This window comes from Astyanax mexicanus, chromosome 7 (genome assembly GCF_023375975.1).
Source record: "Astyanax mexicanus isolate ESR-SI-001 chromosome 7, AstMex3_surface, whole genome shotgun sequence".
Classification (NCBI taxonomy): domain Eukaryota; kingdom Metazoa; phylum Chordata; class Actinopteri; order Characiformes; family Acestrorhamphidae; genus Astyanax; species Astyanax mexicanus.
Window position 1 is genome coordinate 51,177,084 of NC_064414.1, and position 17,908 is coordinate 51,194,991.

A 17,908-nucleotide genomic window follows, 5' to 3' on the forward strand; every position below is an offset into this window, starting at 1 on the left:
GCTGGTTGCTTTGCGGATGCTGCGGGTGGTGTAAATGTCCGTGATGGAGGGGAGAGAGACACCGATGATCCTCTCAGCTGTCCTCACAATACGCTGGAGGGTCTTGCGGTCAGAGACGGTGCAGGTCCCAAACCAGGCAGTGATGCAGCTGCTCAAGATGCTCTCAATGGTCCCTCTATAGAAGAGTGTGAGGATGGGTGGAGGGAGACGGGCCTTTCTCAGCTTCCGGAGGAAGTAGAGACGCTGCTGGGCTTTCTTGGCTGTAGAGCTGGTGTTCAGGGTCCAGGTGAGGTTATCTGCTAAGTGGACACCAAGGAACTTGGTGCTCTTAACAATCTCCACAGAGGACCCGTCGATGTTGAGTGGAGAGTGGGTGTGTTGTGCTCTCCTGAAGTCAACAACCATTTCCTTTGTCTTGTCCACATTCAGGTGAAGGTTGTTGACTGTACACCAGTCTATCAGCCGCTGCACCTCCTCTCTGTATGCTGACTCGTCGCCTTTGGTGATGAGACCCAGCACGGTTGTATCATCGGCAAACTTGATAAAGCTGTTAGAACTGTGTTTTGCAGCACAGTCATGAGTCGGCAGGGTGAACAGCAGAGGACTCAGGACACTGCCCTGGGGGGCCCCCGTGTTCAGTGTGATGGTGCTGGAGGTGCTGCCCCCGAACCGGACTGACTGGGGTCTCCCCGTCAGAAAGTCCAGGATCCAGTTGCAGAGGGGGGTGTTGAGTCCAAGCGAGCTTAGCTTCCTGGTGAGGTTCTGTGGGATGATGGTGTTGAATGCTGAACTGAGGTCTATAAACAGCATTCTGACGTAAGTGTCCTTCTTCTCCAGGTGGGTGAGGGAGAGATGGAGGGTGGTGGTGATGGCATCGTCCGTGGAGCGATTGGGACGATACGCAAACTGCAGGGGGTCCAGTGAAGAGGGCAGTTGTGTCTTGATGTTCCTCATGACTAGCCTCTCGAAGCACTTCATGATGATGGGTGTAAGTGCAACGGGACGGTAGTCATTGAGGCAGGACACTGTGGACTTCTTCGGCACAGGGACGATGGTGGTGGACTTGAGGCACGTTGGGACAGTGGCGCTGCACAGGGAGATGTTGAAGATGTCCGTGAGAACATCTGTCAGCTGGTCTGCGCACTCCCTGAGCACTCTGCCGGGGATGTTGTCTGGTCCTGCAGCTTTTCGTGGGTTGACTCTGCGCAGAGTGTTCCTCACATCCACTGCAGTTAGGCACAACACCTGCTCGTCCGGCTTGGGCATGGTCTTTCTCGCCATCGTGTTGTTTTGTGCCTCAAACCGTGCATAAAAGTTGTTTAGGGCATCAGGGAGGGAGGCATCACGTTCACAGGACGGTGGCATTGTCTTGTAGTTGGTGATTGCCTGGATGCCCTGCCACATGCGCCGCGCGTCACCCGTGTCCTTGAAGTGGCTGTGGATTCTCTGGGCGTGTGCGCACTTTGCCACTCTGATAGCTCTTGACAGGTCGGCTCTCGCTTTCCTCAGGGCCACCTTGTCACCCACTCTGAAGGCGGAGTCGCGGGTCCTCAGCAGCGCACGTACCTCAGCAGTCATCCAAGGCTTCTGGTTTGGGCGTGTGGTGATGGTCTTGGAGACAGTGACATCATCAATACACTTGCTGATGTAGCCAGTGACTGATGCTGCATACTCCTCCAAATCAACAGAATCGCCTTCAGTAGCAGCCTCCCTAAACATGTCCCATGCAGTGCACTCAAAACAGTCCTGAAGGGCAGAGATGGAGCCTGCCGGCCAGGTTTTCACCTGCTTCTGAACTGGTCTGGAGTGTCTGATGAGTGGTGTGTATGTTGGAGTCAGCCACACACACATGTGATCCGAGAAAGCGAGGTGGGGGCGGGGCTCCGCCCGGTACGCGCTGGGGATGTTTGTGTAAACAAGATCCAACGCGCTTGCTCCTCTCGTTGCAAAGTTCACATGTTGGTGGAATTTAGGGAGCACTTACTTGAGATTTGCGTGGTTGAAATCTCCGGCGATAATAAACAGTCCGTCTGGGTGTTTGTTTTGCAGATCGCTGATAGTCCGATAGAGTTCACTCTTTAGCATTAGCACCAATGCTAGCGCTGGGTGGAATGTAGACAGCAGCTATTAGCACGGCGGAGAACTCCCGTACTAAATAAAAAGGTCTGCACTTGACTATCAGGAACTCCACCAGCGGAGAGCAGTGTTTGGCGACAGTCACAGCGTTGTTACACCATTCCGTGTTGATGTAAACACACACGCCTCCACCGTGGGTCTTCCCGGATAGAGCCGCGCTTCTATCGGCTCTGAACGCGGTTAGCCCGGCTAGCTGAATGGCGCTGTCCGGAATGTTGTCGTTAAGCCACGATTCCACAAAAACCAAAACACAGCAGTCTCTGAACTCACGCTGGGTAGTTCGCTGGAGTCGGATGTAGTCCAGTTTATTGTCAAGGGAACAGACGTTTGCAAGAAAGAGCGATGGTATAGCCGGCCGGCTAGGACTAGCCTTTAGCCTCGCGCGGATCCCGGCTCTCTTTCCGCACTTACGCTTATGCTCGCACCGCTTGCGATGGCACTTCCGCTGGGCTCCGGCGTCAGGAAACACCGCGGGCTGGCGGCCTGGGTCTCTTAGCAGGCTAAGCTCAAGTAGCGTCTGCAGAACCTCGTCCGGTAGCGTGTTTTCTGGCTGGTTTCTCCACTGTAGCAGGGTCTGGCGGTGGTAGAACATGTGCACGGGTGTTCCGATGCACATATTTGCAGGAAATAAACGGAAAAAACGACAAATAGTAACACAAAAGCACCATTTAACGGACCCAGAGCGGCCGCTGCGTGTTAACGCGCCGCCATCTTGGGTGGGTCACAGCATAGATCTAAAAGCTATGCTGTGGCCCGGTTTTCTGTGCTACAACTTTACTCTCGCCGCTTTTAGACTCTTTGGCCCGTTTCTGACACCTAGCGTTCAAACTTTGAATCTCTTATTATAAAAACCTGCTTACCAGCGGGCCAACTTTCATTCTATTTCTAAAATACCTTGCGGGCCGCTCCAAAAAAGGAAACGGGCCGCAAATGGCCCGCGGGCCGTAGTTTGGACACCCCTGAGCTATACCCTTGTGAAAAAAGTTGTGTATTTAAATATAATAGTAGTGTACTTGAACTATATGCGAAATAAATAAAGTATCCTTTTTCTACTTATACTGATATTTTCACCAACTTAATCTGTATTTCAGTGTATTTTAAAAAAGTATACTTAATTTTGCTATGCTGATTTTATACCGGTAATGTACGTAGTAAAAATATATGCTCAGTATTACTTTATGAAACCGTGCTTTTTATGATAAAACTCTACTTTTTCTAAATGAGTCAATAGGAGTTGATATTTCTGCAATAAAACCGTACCTTAGTCAAATTTGCTACAAATTATATATTTAAAAATTTTACTTTAGTTAGTTTAGTGTAGGTAAAAGAACTTTAACAGCTGATGCTTGTAGCAATGAGTTAGCTATTGCTAATCACACTTTTTGTCACGTCTTAGCCCTGTCTCATGTCTCTGTGTGTCTTCCCCACGTGACCTGTGCCTCTCTGTGTCTCCTGTCAGTAGATTTCCACCATGTGTTTCTCATTTGTAGCTCCGCCCCTTCCCCAGGTGTTTCCAATTCTAGTGTGTTTTATGTTACTATAAATAGCCCTCCTCTGCCACTTTGTCTCCGTTGGTCTTTGCACCTTCCCCTGTTGTTTTGTCTCTCTGTTGTTTCACCGCGTTTCATAGCCCTAGTCCTTGCTCTGTGTTTACCTCTGTTTATCTCGTGTATATTTCTGGTTTCCTGTTTATTTCCATTGTTTTCTCCTTTGCCCTGCTTAGTTTAGTTCTCCTTGTCTAGTTTAGTTTCTTGTTTAGCTCTATGTTCCCTGTATTTAACCTTAGTCATTTGTTTCTCGTTTATTTCTTGTTTTCACGTTTATAGTTTATTGCCTTGTTTATTTTCTAGTTTATTTCCCTTGTATATATATTCCTTATTTGTTTATTATTATCATCGCTCGTTTGTTATTGGTTATTTGTGTTTCTTTGTTACATGTTTACTTGTTCCTCGTTTCCTTGTTTCTTTGTTATTTATTTAATAAATTATTTATTTATATCGCCCTTACCTGCACTTGTGTCCGCTTTCCTCGTCACCCTGCCTGGGTCATTCCGTGACACTTTTAATATATATTTTTTTTAATGGTCTGTTGGATAAAGCTCACACAAATATACTTAAATTGTAATAAATAGCGGCGAAAATATAAATTTAGTATACATTTACTGCACATTTATCTCATTTTAATTACTTATAAGTAGTAATTAAGTACAAATTAGTGGTTCCAAAATAACATAACTTAAGTACAGACCTGTTTCGGCATAATTTCAGTATACTTTTTTTTCACAAGGGTAGTTTCAACAGTAACACAAATGTTCAGTTTGTCTTCTGCCATCAAAAAACACAATGAGCCCTATTCAATCGTGTCTTTTGTGTCATGAGGTCGCAATGTGATTTATTTTGGGCGTAACGTGAAAAAAACCAATCAGTGTGTCACTTGTCATTCCCTTTAAGAGGCAGGTGAGCTCTGACTTTGGCGCATTCGTATCTTAACAGCGCGGCGCTTTTGTGTGTCTCAGCAGAGACTGATACTGACCTGCTTGTTCACACTGTGAAGATACACCAGCAGCTCATTTAAGGGAACAGTAATGTTATTGTATTCTTTATTCTGTTTATTGCTGAGTTAAAAGTTGGGTTTGTGCTCTGCAGTGTGTGTGTGTGTGTGTGCTTAATAAGTGGGGGTGTACAACACTGGGAGCACCTATAGGAATGGACTCTGATGATTGATTGTTGTCAGGGTTTTAATCAGTCAGTGGAGCTCTTGTGTTTTCCACCTGAAATGTTACCTGTAGATTTATTCCTAAACTCTGATGCTATTTTAACATCGTGGGCACAATGCTTGAAAATAGACGGTTAATGGGGTGCAAGGTAGCAGAGAGCATCACAATGCACCTTGCGCAGGGTGAACGATAGGGCCCAATATATTCTACTGTAAGTAGCACATATACACTGCCTAGTAGGAAGGACATAAGAGGCACTTTATAAGGCCATTCATTTCTATTGGAAGGGCAGAAAGGCACCCGAAGATGGGCGATAATTAAATTAAATGAAATATTTCTCCATTATTTTAAAATATTAAAATGTTCTGTATTGAAGATTAATACTAAAGTCATCCAAACTATGAAGAAAAACTTATTAACATTATTTAGTAAAGAATGGAGTCTTTAAAGTAGCACCTCTTGCTTAGATTAGACAGTTTTGTACATTTGTACAGTTTTGTACAGTTTTATGAGGTAGAGTCACCTGGAATTCAGGCTTTCAGTTAACAGCTGTGCTGAACTCATCAAGAGTTAATTACTCAAACTTCTTGTCTCTTAATGTGTTTGAGAGCATCAGTTGTAAAGTTGTGACATTTTAAGATTGGAAGATTGGAAGTTTCTTCAAGTGCAGTTTTAAAAGAGACTAAATGTTATGATGAAACTGGCTCTCATCAGGACCACCCCAGGAAAGGAAGAGCAAGAGTTTCTTCTGTTGTACAGGATAAGTTCATCAGAAGTTAGAAACAGCTCCCTTAGCTTATGTGTTCCTCCATAGTTTGGATTTTTTTTATTTGATTATTTTATAAAGTTACCTTCATAATATTTCTGATTTCCTCACAGGGATGAAGGTTCGTCTTCTGTATTTGTGCCTTCTGGCTTCAGCTTTAGCTCTGACTGTGAGTAAAATATACATTTTAGACTGTTTCTGGATTTTTGTATGTTTGGGTTTTAAACCAAAATTGCTAAACAGCCCCAGTCTTCTGTTTTTAATGTTTTCTGAATGTGTTCCTCCTGCAGGTGAGATGTAAGCCTCATGGAAAGCATGAACCTCACAGAGAACAGTCTCAGTCTTCTAAGGAAAAGGTATGTTTCATCACCTCCATCCAACACAATGCAGTCTGACACCCTGTTCTCTGGGCTATAGAGTGTATTTGAAGTTCTTACAAGTTCTTGCCCTTCTTTGGTTCTTCACTTCCAGGCCACTTCACTACTCAGAATGTGCATTTACTACAAAAAATATATGCTGAAGCAGAGCATGAGCCCACATGACAGTTTCCCAAGTTACTTTTAAGTTAATTTTAAGTTAATTTTAAGTTAATTTCAAGTTAATTTTAAGTTACTTTTAAGTTTATTTTAAAACGTTGAGTGTAAACACTTTCTCGTCCCTCCTTTTAACACGTCCAGCCAGACGCTACAATATCTTTTATTAAGGAAAATGACAAAAAAGTGTTTGGGATAAGTAACTTTAATCTGATTATTTGATTAGAAATAGTAATGCGGTAGGTGAACTTGTTACCAAAAAAAATGGTCAGATTAGGTAATGCGTTACTAAGTAACACGTTACTGACATCAATGGTCTCTATACCTAAACCGAATCGAGCACCTTTGGGGCATCCTCAATCGGAAGGTGGAGAAGCATTATGGGCCTTATTTTAACGATCTATAGCGCATCGGTCAATTGCGTATCTTGCATCTGGATTTAGGCCGGTGTGTCTTTGGTATCGTGAGGGTGCAAAAAAATATGACTTATGTGGCTCGAAAAGACATGTACTAATTCTCTTAATTAATCATGGGTGTGGTTAATTTTGGGCATGACGTGAAATAAACCAATCAGTGTGGCAGTCGTCATTTCCTTTAAGAGGCAGATGCACACAGCATCCTTCATGGCTAAGATAGGTATGAATGGTTGAAGGTTGACTGGGTTTTAATCAGTCAGTGGCGCACCTGCATTGACACACACCAGAAATTTACACCCCTCAGTTCCAGATCACCACGGTCATTGGCGTGAATATATTCCTAAACTAAAATATACTGTTGTATGGTAGAAACTGTTGTAGGATAGACTGTGTAAGATAGCAACAAGCAAGGCGACGTGACTTGCGCAAGATGTGTAATGTCATTATGGAGGAGTGGAAGAGGATTCCAGTAGCAACCTGTCAAGTCCTGGTGAAATACAGGCATAAGAGGGTTAGTGTCACACTAGACCAGGGTAGGATCCAAATGCTGGTTTATTAAGGAAGTACAATAATCCACAGGCAAACAAAACAGACAAGGCATATCCAAAATAAGTGGTCGAGTTACACAGAAGCAAGGGTCAATCAGACGGGTAAACAACAGAGAGAGATAAAATTAGCTTTAAAAAAACTGGAGCATAGATAGTCCAGAGCAGCATACTTATATACTGAGAAAAACAGGTGTGCATAGCACTAATACTAAGGTGAGAGCGACCTCTTGAGGCTAGGAGGCGCAACACCAGGATTACCGGCAACAGCAGTGCTAGATTATAATGGTGATCACACAAAATATTGACACTTTGTGCATAATTTGTGCATGTTTATGTGGATATGTAGAGTTTACTCACTTGTGTTGCATTAACATCAACATTAAAGTCTGTGTGTTGAATTGACACAATGTTTCCAGGTAAGTGAATACTCAAAAGTAAAAATTTAAATATTGACCAAATTGACGTTGCAGTGATGTAACCAGAACATTTAAAATGTTCGAAGAACATCCATAAAGCTTAAGAGATTAAACAGTATAAGACTGTTAACTGTAACGTTCCGAAAAAAAAAAAATGGTTAGCCGTGGATGGCCAGTGTTCAACCTAGCAAACAAGATAACACCTCACAACTTGTGCACAGGTTGTATATCAGCCTCTGATGAAACAGCCCTTTCATAACAGTTTACATACAATTTCTCTACTCCTGTCTTCTTTTTCCTCCCAGAGTTCCCCAGTCGTGCATGATGGCAATGGCGCCACCCTACCAACCTTCTTCCCGTTTGAGGCCAGCAGTCCAGAACCAGAGGACGAGGCCGAGCCAGCGGACAGTTCTGATGGAGATGAGAGGGCCACCCCTGTCCTTCTGAGTGAAGAAGCTCTCACTAAACTCCTACAGGCTTCTGAGGATGAACAGCAGCAGGCTGTGGAAGAAGACAAGGAAGATGAAGATGAAGGAAAAGAAGAAGAAAGAGAATTGAAGGAAGCGAAGGAAGAGATCAGAGAGGAATCTAAGGTTAATGGTGGAGAAGGAGGAACAAAAGAGGTGGTGGAGGAGCTGGGAAGCAGCACAGACTCCGAGATACCAGTAGATCTGGACTATGCTGCTGATGGAGAAGCTGGTGTAGAGCCTCTACCCACCAAACTAGAAGACTCTGAACCTTCAGACATTAAAGCTGTTGAAGAACAAAAGGTGGAGAAGATGGACAATGAACTTCCCACAGCCATGGAGGACTACGATTCCCAGCAGCCCTCAGCAACAGATGACCAAGAAACCAAAGAATCAAGCCAAGAGCAGCAAAGTGATGAACCTCTGCCCACAGAGACGCCAAAAGACGAGCAGATGGAGACATTTCAGGACATGGACAGGGACCAAAACACTGCTGATGAAGACAACACTCTTCCCAATGAAAAAGAAGTAGAAACAAATGCTAATAAGGGTAAAGGTCGTAAGCAGAAGAAGAGCCAACGACAGAGGAACATGCAGAGCGACCAGCCCCCAATGGCCGAAGGTCCATCAGAGCACGATCAGACCCAAGAGAAAGAGCCGGAAAGCTCGGAAGGTGCTCTGCAGAAAGCTAAGAGGAGGAAAAACGGGAAGTGGGTAAGATCTCTACATTTTAAAGATTACATAGATAGATAGAATGATACGTTACTGATCCCCGATACTTTATTGATCCCCGAGGGGAAATTCTAGACATCCAGCAGCGGGTATGTATAGTACACAAAGTTACAAAAGAAGGATAAGATATAACAATACATATAAAAATACAATAAAATATAATATAAAGAATAAAGGTATAAAAGTACAGTTTTTAGTGTGTGTGTGATGGTGAATTGAGGAAGTGCAGTTGAACACAGTAGACAGTGAACACCAGTTAATGTGCATAAAGTGAGGATAACTGATGTCAGCCATACAGAGAGTGCAAATACACAGTTATATAATCATTTAAATTTAGCAGTGCAAGCTTGTAGATACATAAACAGTAGATAGGGAATAAACCACTAGTGCAAAATAGGGTAGAACTATAAAAAAATAATATAATAGGCATCAGCAAGACTGAGAATGTGTCCATAGATTGAGGTGTGTCCATAGAGTGTCCAGAGCTGCCAGCATGAAAAAGTGTCACAGATTAAAGATTTGTATAAACTCTAATGTTTTATAAACGCTTAACAAATTGTTAGTAACACATTAACAACACATCAGTGTATCAGCAGTGTATCAGTACAGTGTTTAGGTACAAGACCAGTCAAACAAAAGTGTTAAATTAACCAAAATATTTATATTTTAGATTCTATTTTAGAAGTAGCATCTTGTTTAGAATAGAGAGTTTTGCACATCTTGTCTGGATTTTCTCAGTCAGTTTTATGAGGTAGAGTCACCTGGAATTCAGGCTTTCAGTTAACAGCTGTGCTGAACTCATCAAGAGTTAATTACTTGACTTTCTTGCCCCTTAATAATGTGTTTGAGAGCATCAGTTGTAAAGTAGTGAAGAGGTAGAGTTACAGGTATACAGTGAATAGTGAATATTTGATATTTGAGTAATGTTCTAATCCACATTATGAGAAGCAACAACTACTCAACTAATTAAAGAAAAAATATGAGTTAAATAAATGAATTTTATTCAATTTGAAACATTTTAAGAACTTTAAAAGTATCCTTAAGTGCAGTCACCGCAAAGACCATCAAAAATGTAATGATGAAACTGGCTCTCATCAGGAACGCCACAGGAAAAGGAAAAGCAAGAGTTAGCTCTTTTGCATAGTAGTTCCACAGAGTTACCAGCCTCAGAAATATGATTCCTTATGTGTTCCTTCATAGTCTGAATGACTTCAGTATTCACTTATAATGTAGGTAAAAAAATAAATAACAAAACACCAAATGAGAAAGTGTGCCCAAACTATTGACTAGTACTATACAAATGATATAAATAATGAGATTCCTTGATTTTACCAAATTGAAAACCTCTGGAATATAATCAAGAGGAAGATGGATGATCACAAGCCATCAAACCAAACTGAACTGCTTGAATTTTTGCACCAGGAGTAAAGGCATAAAGTTATCCAAAAGCAGTGTGTAAGACTGGTGGAGGAGAACATGATGCCAAGATGCCTGAAAACTGTAATTAAAAACCAGGGTTATTCTACCAAATATTGATTTCTGAACTTTTAAAACTTTATGAATATGAACTTGTTTTCTTTGCATTATTTGAGGTCTGAAAGCTCTGCATCTTTTTTTGTTATTTCAGCCATTTCTCATTTTCTGCAAATAAATGCTCTAAATGACAATATTTTTATTTGGAATTTGGAAGAAAAGTAGTCCGTAGTTTATAGAATAAAACAACAATGTTCATTTTACTCAACCAGGTTTAATCTCTATCCAGAACACTGTTCTCTCTCTCTAAATCCCTGCTGTGTCTGCTGCTGCTCTCTTTTTTTCCAGTCCTCTCTGGTAGGTATTAACCCGGTGCAGATTCGGGCCACAGTGGAGCTGTTCCCCAGACCCAGGCCAGTGGTTCGGGCTGCGCTGGGGGCAGATGGTCAGGAAGCTCCAGCCGGTGAGTGTGTGTTGTTTCAGACCTGCGTCTCCACAGCCCCGAGCTCTCATCAGGAATCTGCTGAACAGGGCTTTCTCTAACACACACTGTTCCACCAGGGCCACGGCCTAGCCAAACAAACCCTCGCCTGTCTCAGTGACCTGGCTTAAGGAGTCAAAGAGAGTGCTGGCTGGGGTTTGTGTTCTGTCCAAACTGGCAGAGCCCAAAGAATGTGGGCGCACTCTCTGTTTATAGGCTGGCAGAGACTCGCTTTTTATAGTAGAGCTCAGGGGAGAGGACTCGTGGATTCTGGACTACAGTGAAGAAGCTCTGGAACAGTGGAAAGAGTGATCCACTGAATTAACTCAATCTTTATTCTGAAACCAAGAGTATTATAAAGAGTTTACCCTGCTTTATCTGAAGTAACTGTCACGGATGGATGGATGGATGGATGGATGGATGGATGGATAGATAGATAGATAGATAGATAGATAGATAGATAGATAGATAGATAGATAGATAGATAGATAGATGGGTGGGTGGGTGGATGGATGGATGGATGGATGGATGGATGGATGGATGGGTGGGTGGGTTGATGGATGGATGGATGGATGGATGGGTGGATGGATGAATGGATGGGTGGAAAAATGTGTGGATAGATAGATAGATAGATAGATAGATAGATGGATAGAATAGATAGATAGATAGAATAGATAGATAGATGGATGGATGGATGGATGGATGGATGGATGGATGGGTGGAAAAATGGGTGGATAGATAGATAGATAGATAGATAGATAGATAGATAGATAGATAGATAGATAGATAGATAGATGGGTGGGTAAATGGGTGGATAGATAGATAGATAGATAGATAGATAGATAGATAGATAGATAGATAGATAGATAGATAGATAGATAGATAGATAGATGGATGGATGGATGGATGGTCCAGTGTGATTATAGTACAGATAAAAAATAGATTGTGTTTAAAAAAAAAATCATCCTCCGGCTCCACTGGGAGGAGTTGAGGAGTCTGGTGGCTCTCGGGACAAAGGATCTCCTGAGTCTGTCTGTAGAGCAGCTTTGTGACAGGAACCTGCCACTGAAACTGCTTCTATAAACCATAAAGATGGTGTGCGGTGGGTGATCATCATCATCTATGATGCTGTCTGCATTTCACAATATTTTGAAACATTGCTGTGAGAATTTGCTTGCTTTAAACACCTTAAATGATAGATATTGGGGTCAATGGATGATCACAACCACAACTCATTAATCTTTAACTCCCCCAAAAACTCATCCCAAATGTACAATTCTAGAGAACACAGCTCAATGCTGTTTTTTTTACCCCTCTAGCTCATGCCTGGCATTAGGTTTGGTGTCAATATGTTTATAATTATCTAGTCTAGTGTATTGGCAGTCACTTTCTACAGTGACTAGACAAGCTGTGTATTTGTATTTGTATCTGTTTCAACAATGAGTGTATCTTAAATTTCGCTGGACTCAATCATAAGAATCGTTAGAATTATTAGAAACACAACTGCCTTATAAAATAATACAGAGAAGTAAGTATAGTTATTGCATATTAAGGGGAGACATTATTCAAAAAAAAAAAATTGCATGCTTTTGTACGTCCACATGCTTTGTAACTGCCCCTATAATTGCTGTGAATCAGCTGAAAGAGTTTGGTGTCAAAAATCGTATGGTTCTATAAGCTGTTTGGCTCCTCCCTTCTTGTGATGTCACCATAAGGAAACCTGCATAGAACCACCAAGGCTCCACCTCTCACGTTTCAACCACCACCAGAGCCCCACCCAATAGATCAGTTAGGATCCGGCATTTTGGGCTGCTGGTTTTACCAGCACCGTGTTTCGTTTGAGGGAGGGATCTGTACCTATTGTCTGTGGTCAGCAGATGAGGGAGATGTAAGAACTTTCTAATAATGTAATAAAGTTTTGTGTTTCTATTGGAGTTAAGCATGAACTAGATTGTTCATGTTTTGCCATTTAGCACAAGCTAACAGTAACATGTGGTAAATGCTTAGCATGGCCAGCAACAGCTTATTTGCATAAAAGTGTCAGAGCTCTTAAACGGCTCACTCTGAAAATGACTGAAACTGGCAAGAATAGATTTTGTGCAAGGAATGACATAAATAGCCTATAGAACTATTCTATATAATGTCCCCATTAAAATGTAGTAAATGTGGTAGTGCATTTGGATTATCACAGGACTCCATTAGGAACCTCTCTACAACTCTCTACATGCTGAGACGTCGGGCATGTTGCAGCATTACACATATATTACACACTAATTCTGTGTATGTAGCTTAATACACATAATCATTTTGTCCCTGGTAACTTTTATCTTCCTTTTGAATAGTATTGCAATATCTTGCACTTCTATTTTCGTTAAACTACTGTATTTTTGTAACTATTTCTTTGATGATGATGATGAGTGTATTAATATATATTAGTATACACTATTATATAATATATATATATATAATATATATAATATCTATTAGTGTATTAGTATGATATATAGATGTTTGATATAAATATATATATGTATATATATATATTTATATCAAACATTTATATATCATACTCAGACCCGTGTGAGAACTTCCGCTGTAAGCGAGGGAAGACATGCAAGCTGAATGAGGAGAAGAAGCCGACCTGTGTGTGTCAGGATCCTGCAGAGTGTCCTCCAGGCTTCACAGAGTTTGATCACGTGAGTAAACTGTTTACTTTGAGTTGATTTATGTCTGGAACACGGGCTGGAGTATGTTCTGTAGTCTGGATAATCCTGTGGATGTGGTTTTGAGGCCTGGGAGTCTGAATTTGGATACTTTTGGTGGTTATATAGTGGTTTCTTCAGATAGTGTCCTTTAATTTGAATGTACCCATAATTTCGGTCAAAGTTCAGCCATCATACCAGAAAAATGAAACATGCTAAACTGTATTGCTGTTTTAGTTAACAACTGATTTCTAGTCTCATTTGTTTATTCATTTTTATTCATTTTAATAAGAAATTGGAATATAGTATCTACTTAATATTGGATGAAGTCTAATTCTGAACTATTCAAAGGAAAATACTCTCCACAACTAGTTTTGTTACAGTTTTTCTCAGTCGATTTGGTTCATTTCTCACATCATGATTTACATTGGCATCACAACAAGTGCATTTCTCCAAAACTCACTGAAATACCTTCAAAAGCTCGTAACTCACTCAGAATTCTTTGTTTTTGCTTCAAAAGCAAATTTTTATTTCAATCACTTTGTCAGTGCCATCGGAATGCCTAGTCTGTGTGTCACTGCCTCTGAACAATGTTATTAACAGTGTACAGTTTAAGTATATTCTGAAGGAAACAAACTTTTCATCAAATCAATTCAAATTGTTTGTGTTACACACAAAAATACACAAAAAACTTACACAAAACATAGTTAATCATGACTGTATGTGGGAGACTCACAGCAAGAAATTGGACTGTAATCAAACATTTTTCAAGTAATATTCTTTTACTGTATTGTTTGCACTGCAATTTGTTGACAAAAAAAAAGAGGAATTCAGGAAAGAAAGACAGCTGTTTGGCAACACTCTTTACATAACACAAAGAACTACAAAACTACAAAATTATAAACTTACTGTAAACATTCAAAACAACCTGAGAAAACAACTTAAGGAATTATAGTGCTTTCTTTTTTTATGCATTCTGACTCTCCTCTCTGTTGGACTACATGTTTTAATTCACGTTACACTGAATATCATCCCTTGAAATACTTTTGAACGATCGAAAACACAGTTATTCTTTCAAGATTTGGCAGCACTCATCTTCAGCCATTGTAAGACCAGGATTTTACCAACTTTACCAACAAAGTTTTATAGAAATGCCTGAGAGATTATGATAACATGTTCAGCACTTTTACATGTAATGACCGAGGCAATGACCTAAAGCCTAAATGTTTTGGAGGGAAGACAATTGCATAGATATTCAGTACAACACATTTTGAGGAGCACGACATAAGCAATGGATAATGCAAAAAACAGCTGAAAATTGTACGAGACCATTAGCATGAATGACAAACACATTTGCAAAAGGTCAAAAACAATGAGAAATGCAATTGTGATGTGCACAAGTGACACAGAGATGTGGAGATTGAATGAACTGTTTTGAGAATTTCAATTCTGATCTGAAAAATGTACCAAACCAATTGAGAAAATCTGTAATGAAAAATTAACAGCTTTAAGTTAAATTTAGTTGGATTTATGATTTACTACAGCTCACAACTTTGTCTGAGTTGTCTGCAAGTTGATTTGACTACATAATACATATTGTTTCAAATTAGCAGAACCAAATTGAAACTATTATAAAAAAAAAAAAAAAAAATTTATAATACAGATAACCTCTTAATAGTTAAAAGGTCCCTGGGTTATAGAAGACTTACTGACTCAAAACTATGCAAAACATTTGTTAAATATTATTTATTAATTATAATTAAAATAAAAAAACACAATTTCTGAAGTGAGTGAAAAGTTATTGGTATTATTGAACCAGCACAGCTGCTTCACAGCAGTAACTTGAAGAGAAACATCAATGTGAGAAAAATGAGTAAATACAATATAACACTTTTTTTGTGTGTAAAATCCATTGGCAAAAACTAGACAATATATATGTAAATTAAGACAAATATATGTATATTAAGCAAAAAAAAAACTGCCAATGGGGTAAGCAAAATTTTCTTAGTAAGATTTCTTTCAAAAAGCAATGGTGAGCAAATGAGTGAAGTAACACCTAAATCAAGCAAAAAAGTCACTGCTTTTGGACACAAGAATCAGAATATCTTGATTGCTGCTTGATTGTGCTTATGATAAGATAATTATCCCTAAAATAAGCAAACTTACACAATGCTTAGTAAGACATAAAGTCTTATCAGAGAAGAAAATAAGATTTATTGCCTTAAAATTAGAAAATTTCACTTGCTAAGATTTAGTTTTTTGCAGTGTGTATGTTTTTTTTTTTTTGGATCACATGGACCATTTTTTGTCCAGACGGGAATGGCAAATAACCAAACTCAATTATTATTTTTATATAGTATTATATAAGTTCTTTTTTTTAAGATCTGTCAAATAACTTTTAAGTAAAACTTAAAAGTAATAATTGACATAAATAAATGTTTTTGCACAGACAGACTTGTAACTCATTTAACTCATTCTTAATTCATATTATTGGCAGCTCATAAATTCTAGTTGAAATTGCAAAGCTTAGTTTAATATGTTATGATAAATGTAAAAAGTAAAAAAAAATGTGAGCTGTTAATCTACTTTTAAACAATTTTAAAAATGGCTTTTTTACAATTTTAAGTGGTTAAATTACTTTTTGCCCTTCATTGTGTTTGTAGGTTTGTGGAACCGACAACCAGACATATGATACATCCTGCCAGTTGTTTGCCACCAAGTGCGGCCTTGAAGGCACAAAGAAAGGCCACAGGCTGCACCTGGACTATACCGGCTCCTGTAAATGTAGGTTAAACCTGTGGCACAGTTTCCTTTCTACTCTAAAAATCTACCAGCTTGTTGAAAAGCACGAAAAAATACACTATACTGTCAAAAGTATTCACTCACACATCCAAATCACTACAGAGTTCATCACTACACACCTCCAAACTTCATGTAGCTTCAGAGTTCATCACTACACACCTCCAAACTACATGTAGCTTCAGAGTTCATCACTCACTACACACCTCCAAACTTCATGTAGCTTCAGAGTTCATCACTCACTACACACCTCCAAACTTCATGTAGCTTCAGAGTTCATCACTACACACCTCCAAACTACATGTAGCTTCAGAGTTCATCACTACACACCTCCAAACTTCATGTAGCTTCAGAGTTCATCACTACACACCTCCAAACTTTATGTAGCTTCAGATTAGTTCATCACTACACACCTCCAAACTTTATGTAGCTTCAGATTAGTTCATCACTACACACCTCCAAACTTCATGTAGCTTTAGAGTTCATCACTACACACCTCCAAACTTCATGTAGCTTCAGAGTTCATCACTACACACCTCCAAACTTCATGTAGCTTCAGAGTTCATCACTACACACCTCCAAACTTCATGCAGCTTCAGAGTTCATCACTACACACCTCCAAACTACATGTAGCTTCAGAGTTCATCACTCACTACACACCTCCAAACTTCATGTAGCTTCAGAGTTCATCACTACACACCTCCAAACTACATGTAGCTTCAGAGTTAATCACTACACACCTCCAAACTTCATGTAGCTTCAGAGTTCATCACTACACACCTCCAAACTTCATGTAGCTTCAGATTAGTTCATCACTACACACCTCCAAACTTCATGTAGCTTTAGAGTTCATCACTACACACCTCCAAACTACATGTAGCTTCAGAGTTCATCACTCACTACACACCTCCAAACTTCATGTAGCTTCAGAGTTCATCACTACACACCTCCAAACTACATGTAGCTTCAGAGTTAATCACTACACACCTCCAAACTTCATGTAGCTTCAGAGTTCATCACTACACACCTCCAAACTTCATGTAGCTTCAGATTAGTTCATCACTACACACCTCCAAACTTCATGTAGCTTTAGAGTTCATCACTACACACCTCCAAACTTCATGTAGCCCCAGAGTTCATCACTACACACCTCCAAACTTCATGTAGCCCCAGAGTTCATCACTACACACCTCCAAACTTCATGTAGCTTCAGAGTTCATCATCACTACACACCTCCATCCAAACTTCATGTAGCTTCAGAGTTCATCACTACACACCTCCAAACTTTATGTAGCTTCAGAGTTCATCATCACTACACACCTCCATCCAAACTTCATGTAGCTTCAGAGTTCATCACTACACACCTCCATCCAAACTTCATGTAGCTTCAGAGTTCATCACTACACACCTCCAAACTTTATGTAGCTTCAGAGTTCATCATCACTACACACCTCCAAACTTTATGTAGCTTCAGAGTTCATCATCACTACACACCTCCTTCCAAACGTCCTGTAGCTTCAGAGTTCATCACTACACACCTCCAAACTTTATGTAGCTTCAGAGTTCATCATCACTACACACCTCCTTCCAAACGTCCTGTAGCTTCAGAGTTCATCACTACACACCTCCTTCCAAACGTCCTGTAGCTTCAGAGTTCATCACTACACACCTCCACCCAAACTTCATGTAGCTTCAGAGTTCATCACTACACACCTCCATCCAA

At 40.2% G+C, this 17,908-nt stretch overlaps 1 protein-coding gene across 3 annotated transcripts in view; it reads left to right on the plus strand.

Moving 5' to 3' along the window:
- Window positions 1–17,908, plus strand: part of sparcl1 (SPARC-like 1) — a 35,452-nt gene that overhangs the window by 5,832 nt on the left and 11,712 nt on the right. For all 3 annotated transcript variants that reach the window (XM_022684930.2, XM_049481392.1, XM_049481391.1), the window contains exons 2-7: window positions 5,732–5,787; window positions 5,909–5,974; window positions 7,837–8,712; window positions 10,552–10,666; window positions 13,259–13,380; window positions 16,050–16,170. In XM_022684930.2, the coding sequence (XP_022540651.2) occupies window positions 5,734–5,787; window positions 5,909–5,974; window positions 7,837–8,712; window positions 10,552–10,666; window positions 13,259–13,380; window positions 16,050–16,170 (1,354 nt within the window). In that variant the 5' untranslated portion in view covers window positions 5,732–5,733. The remainder of the gene's footprint in view (window positions 1–5,731; window positions 5,788–5,908; window positions 5,975–7,836; window positions 8,713–10,551; window positions 10,667–13,258; window positions 13,381–16,049; window positions 16,171–17,908) is intronic.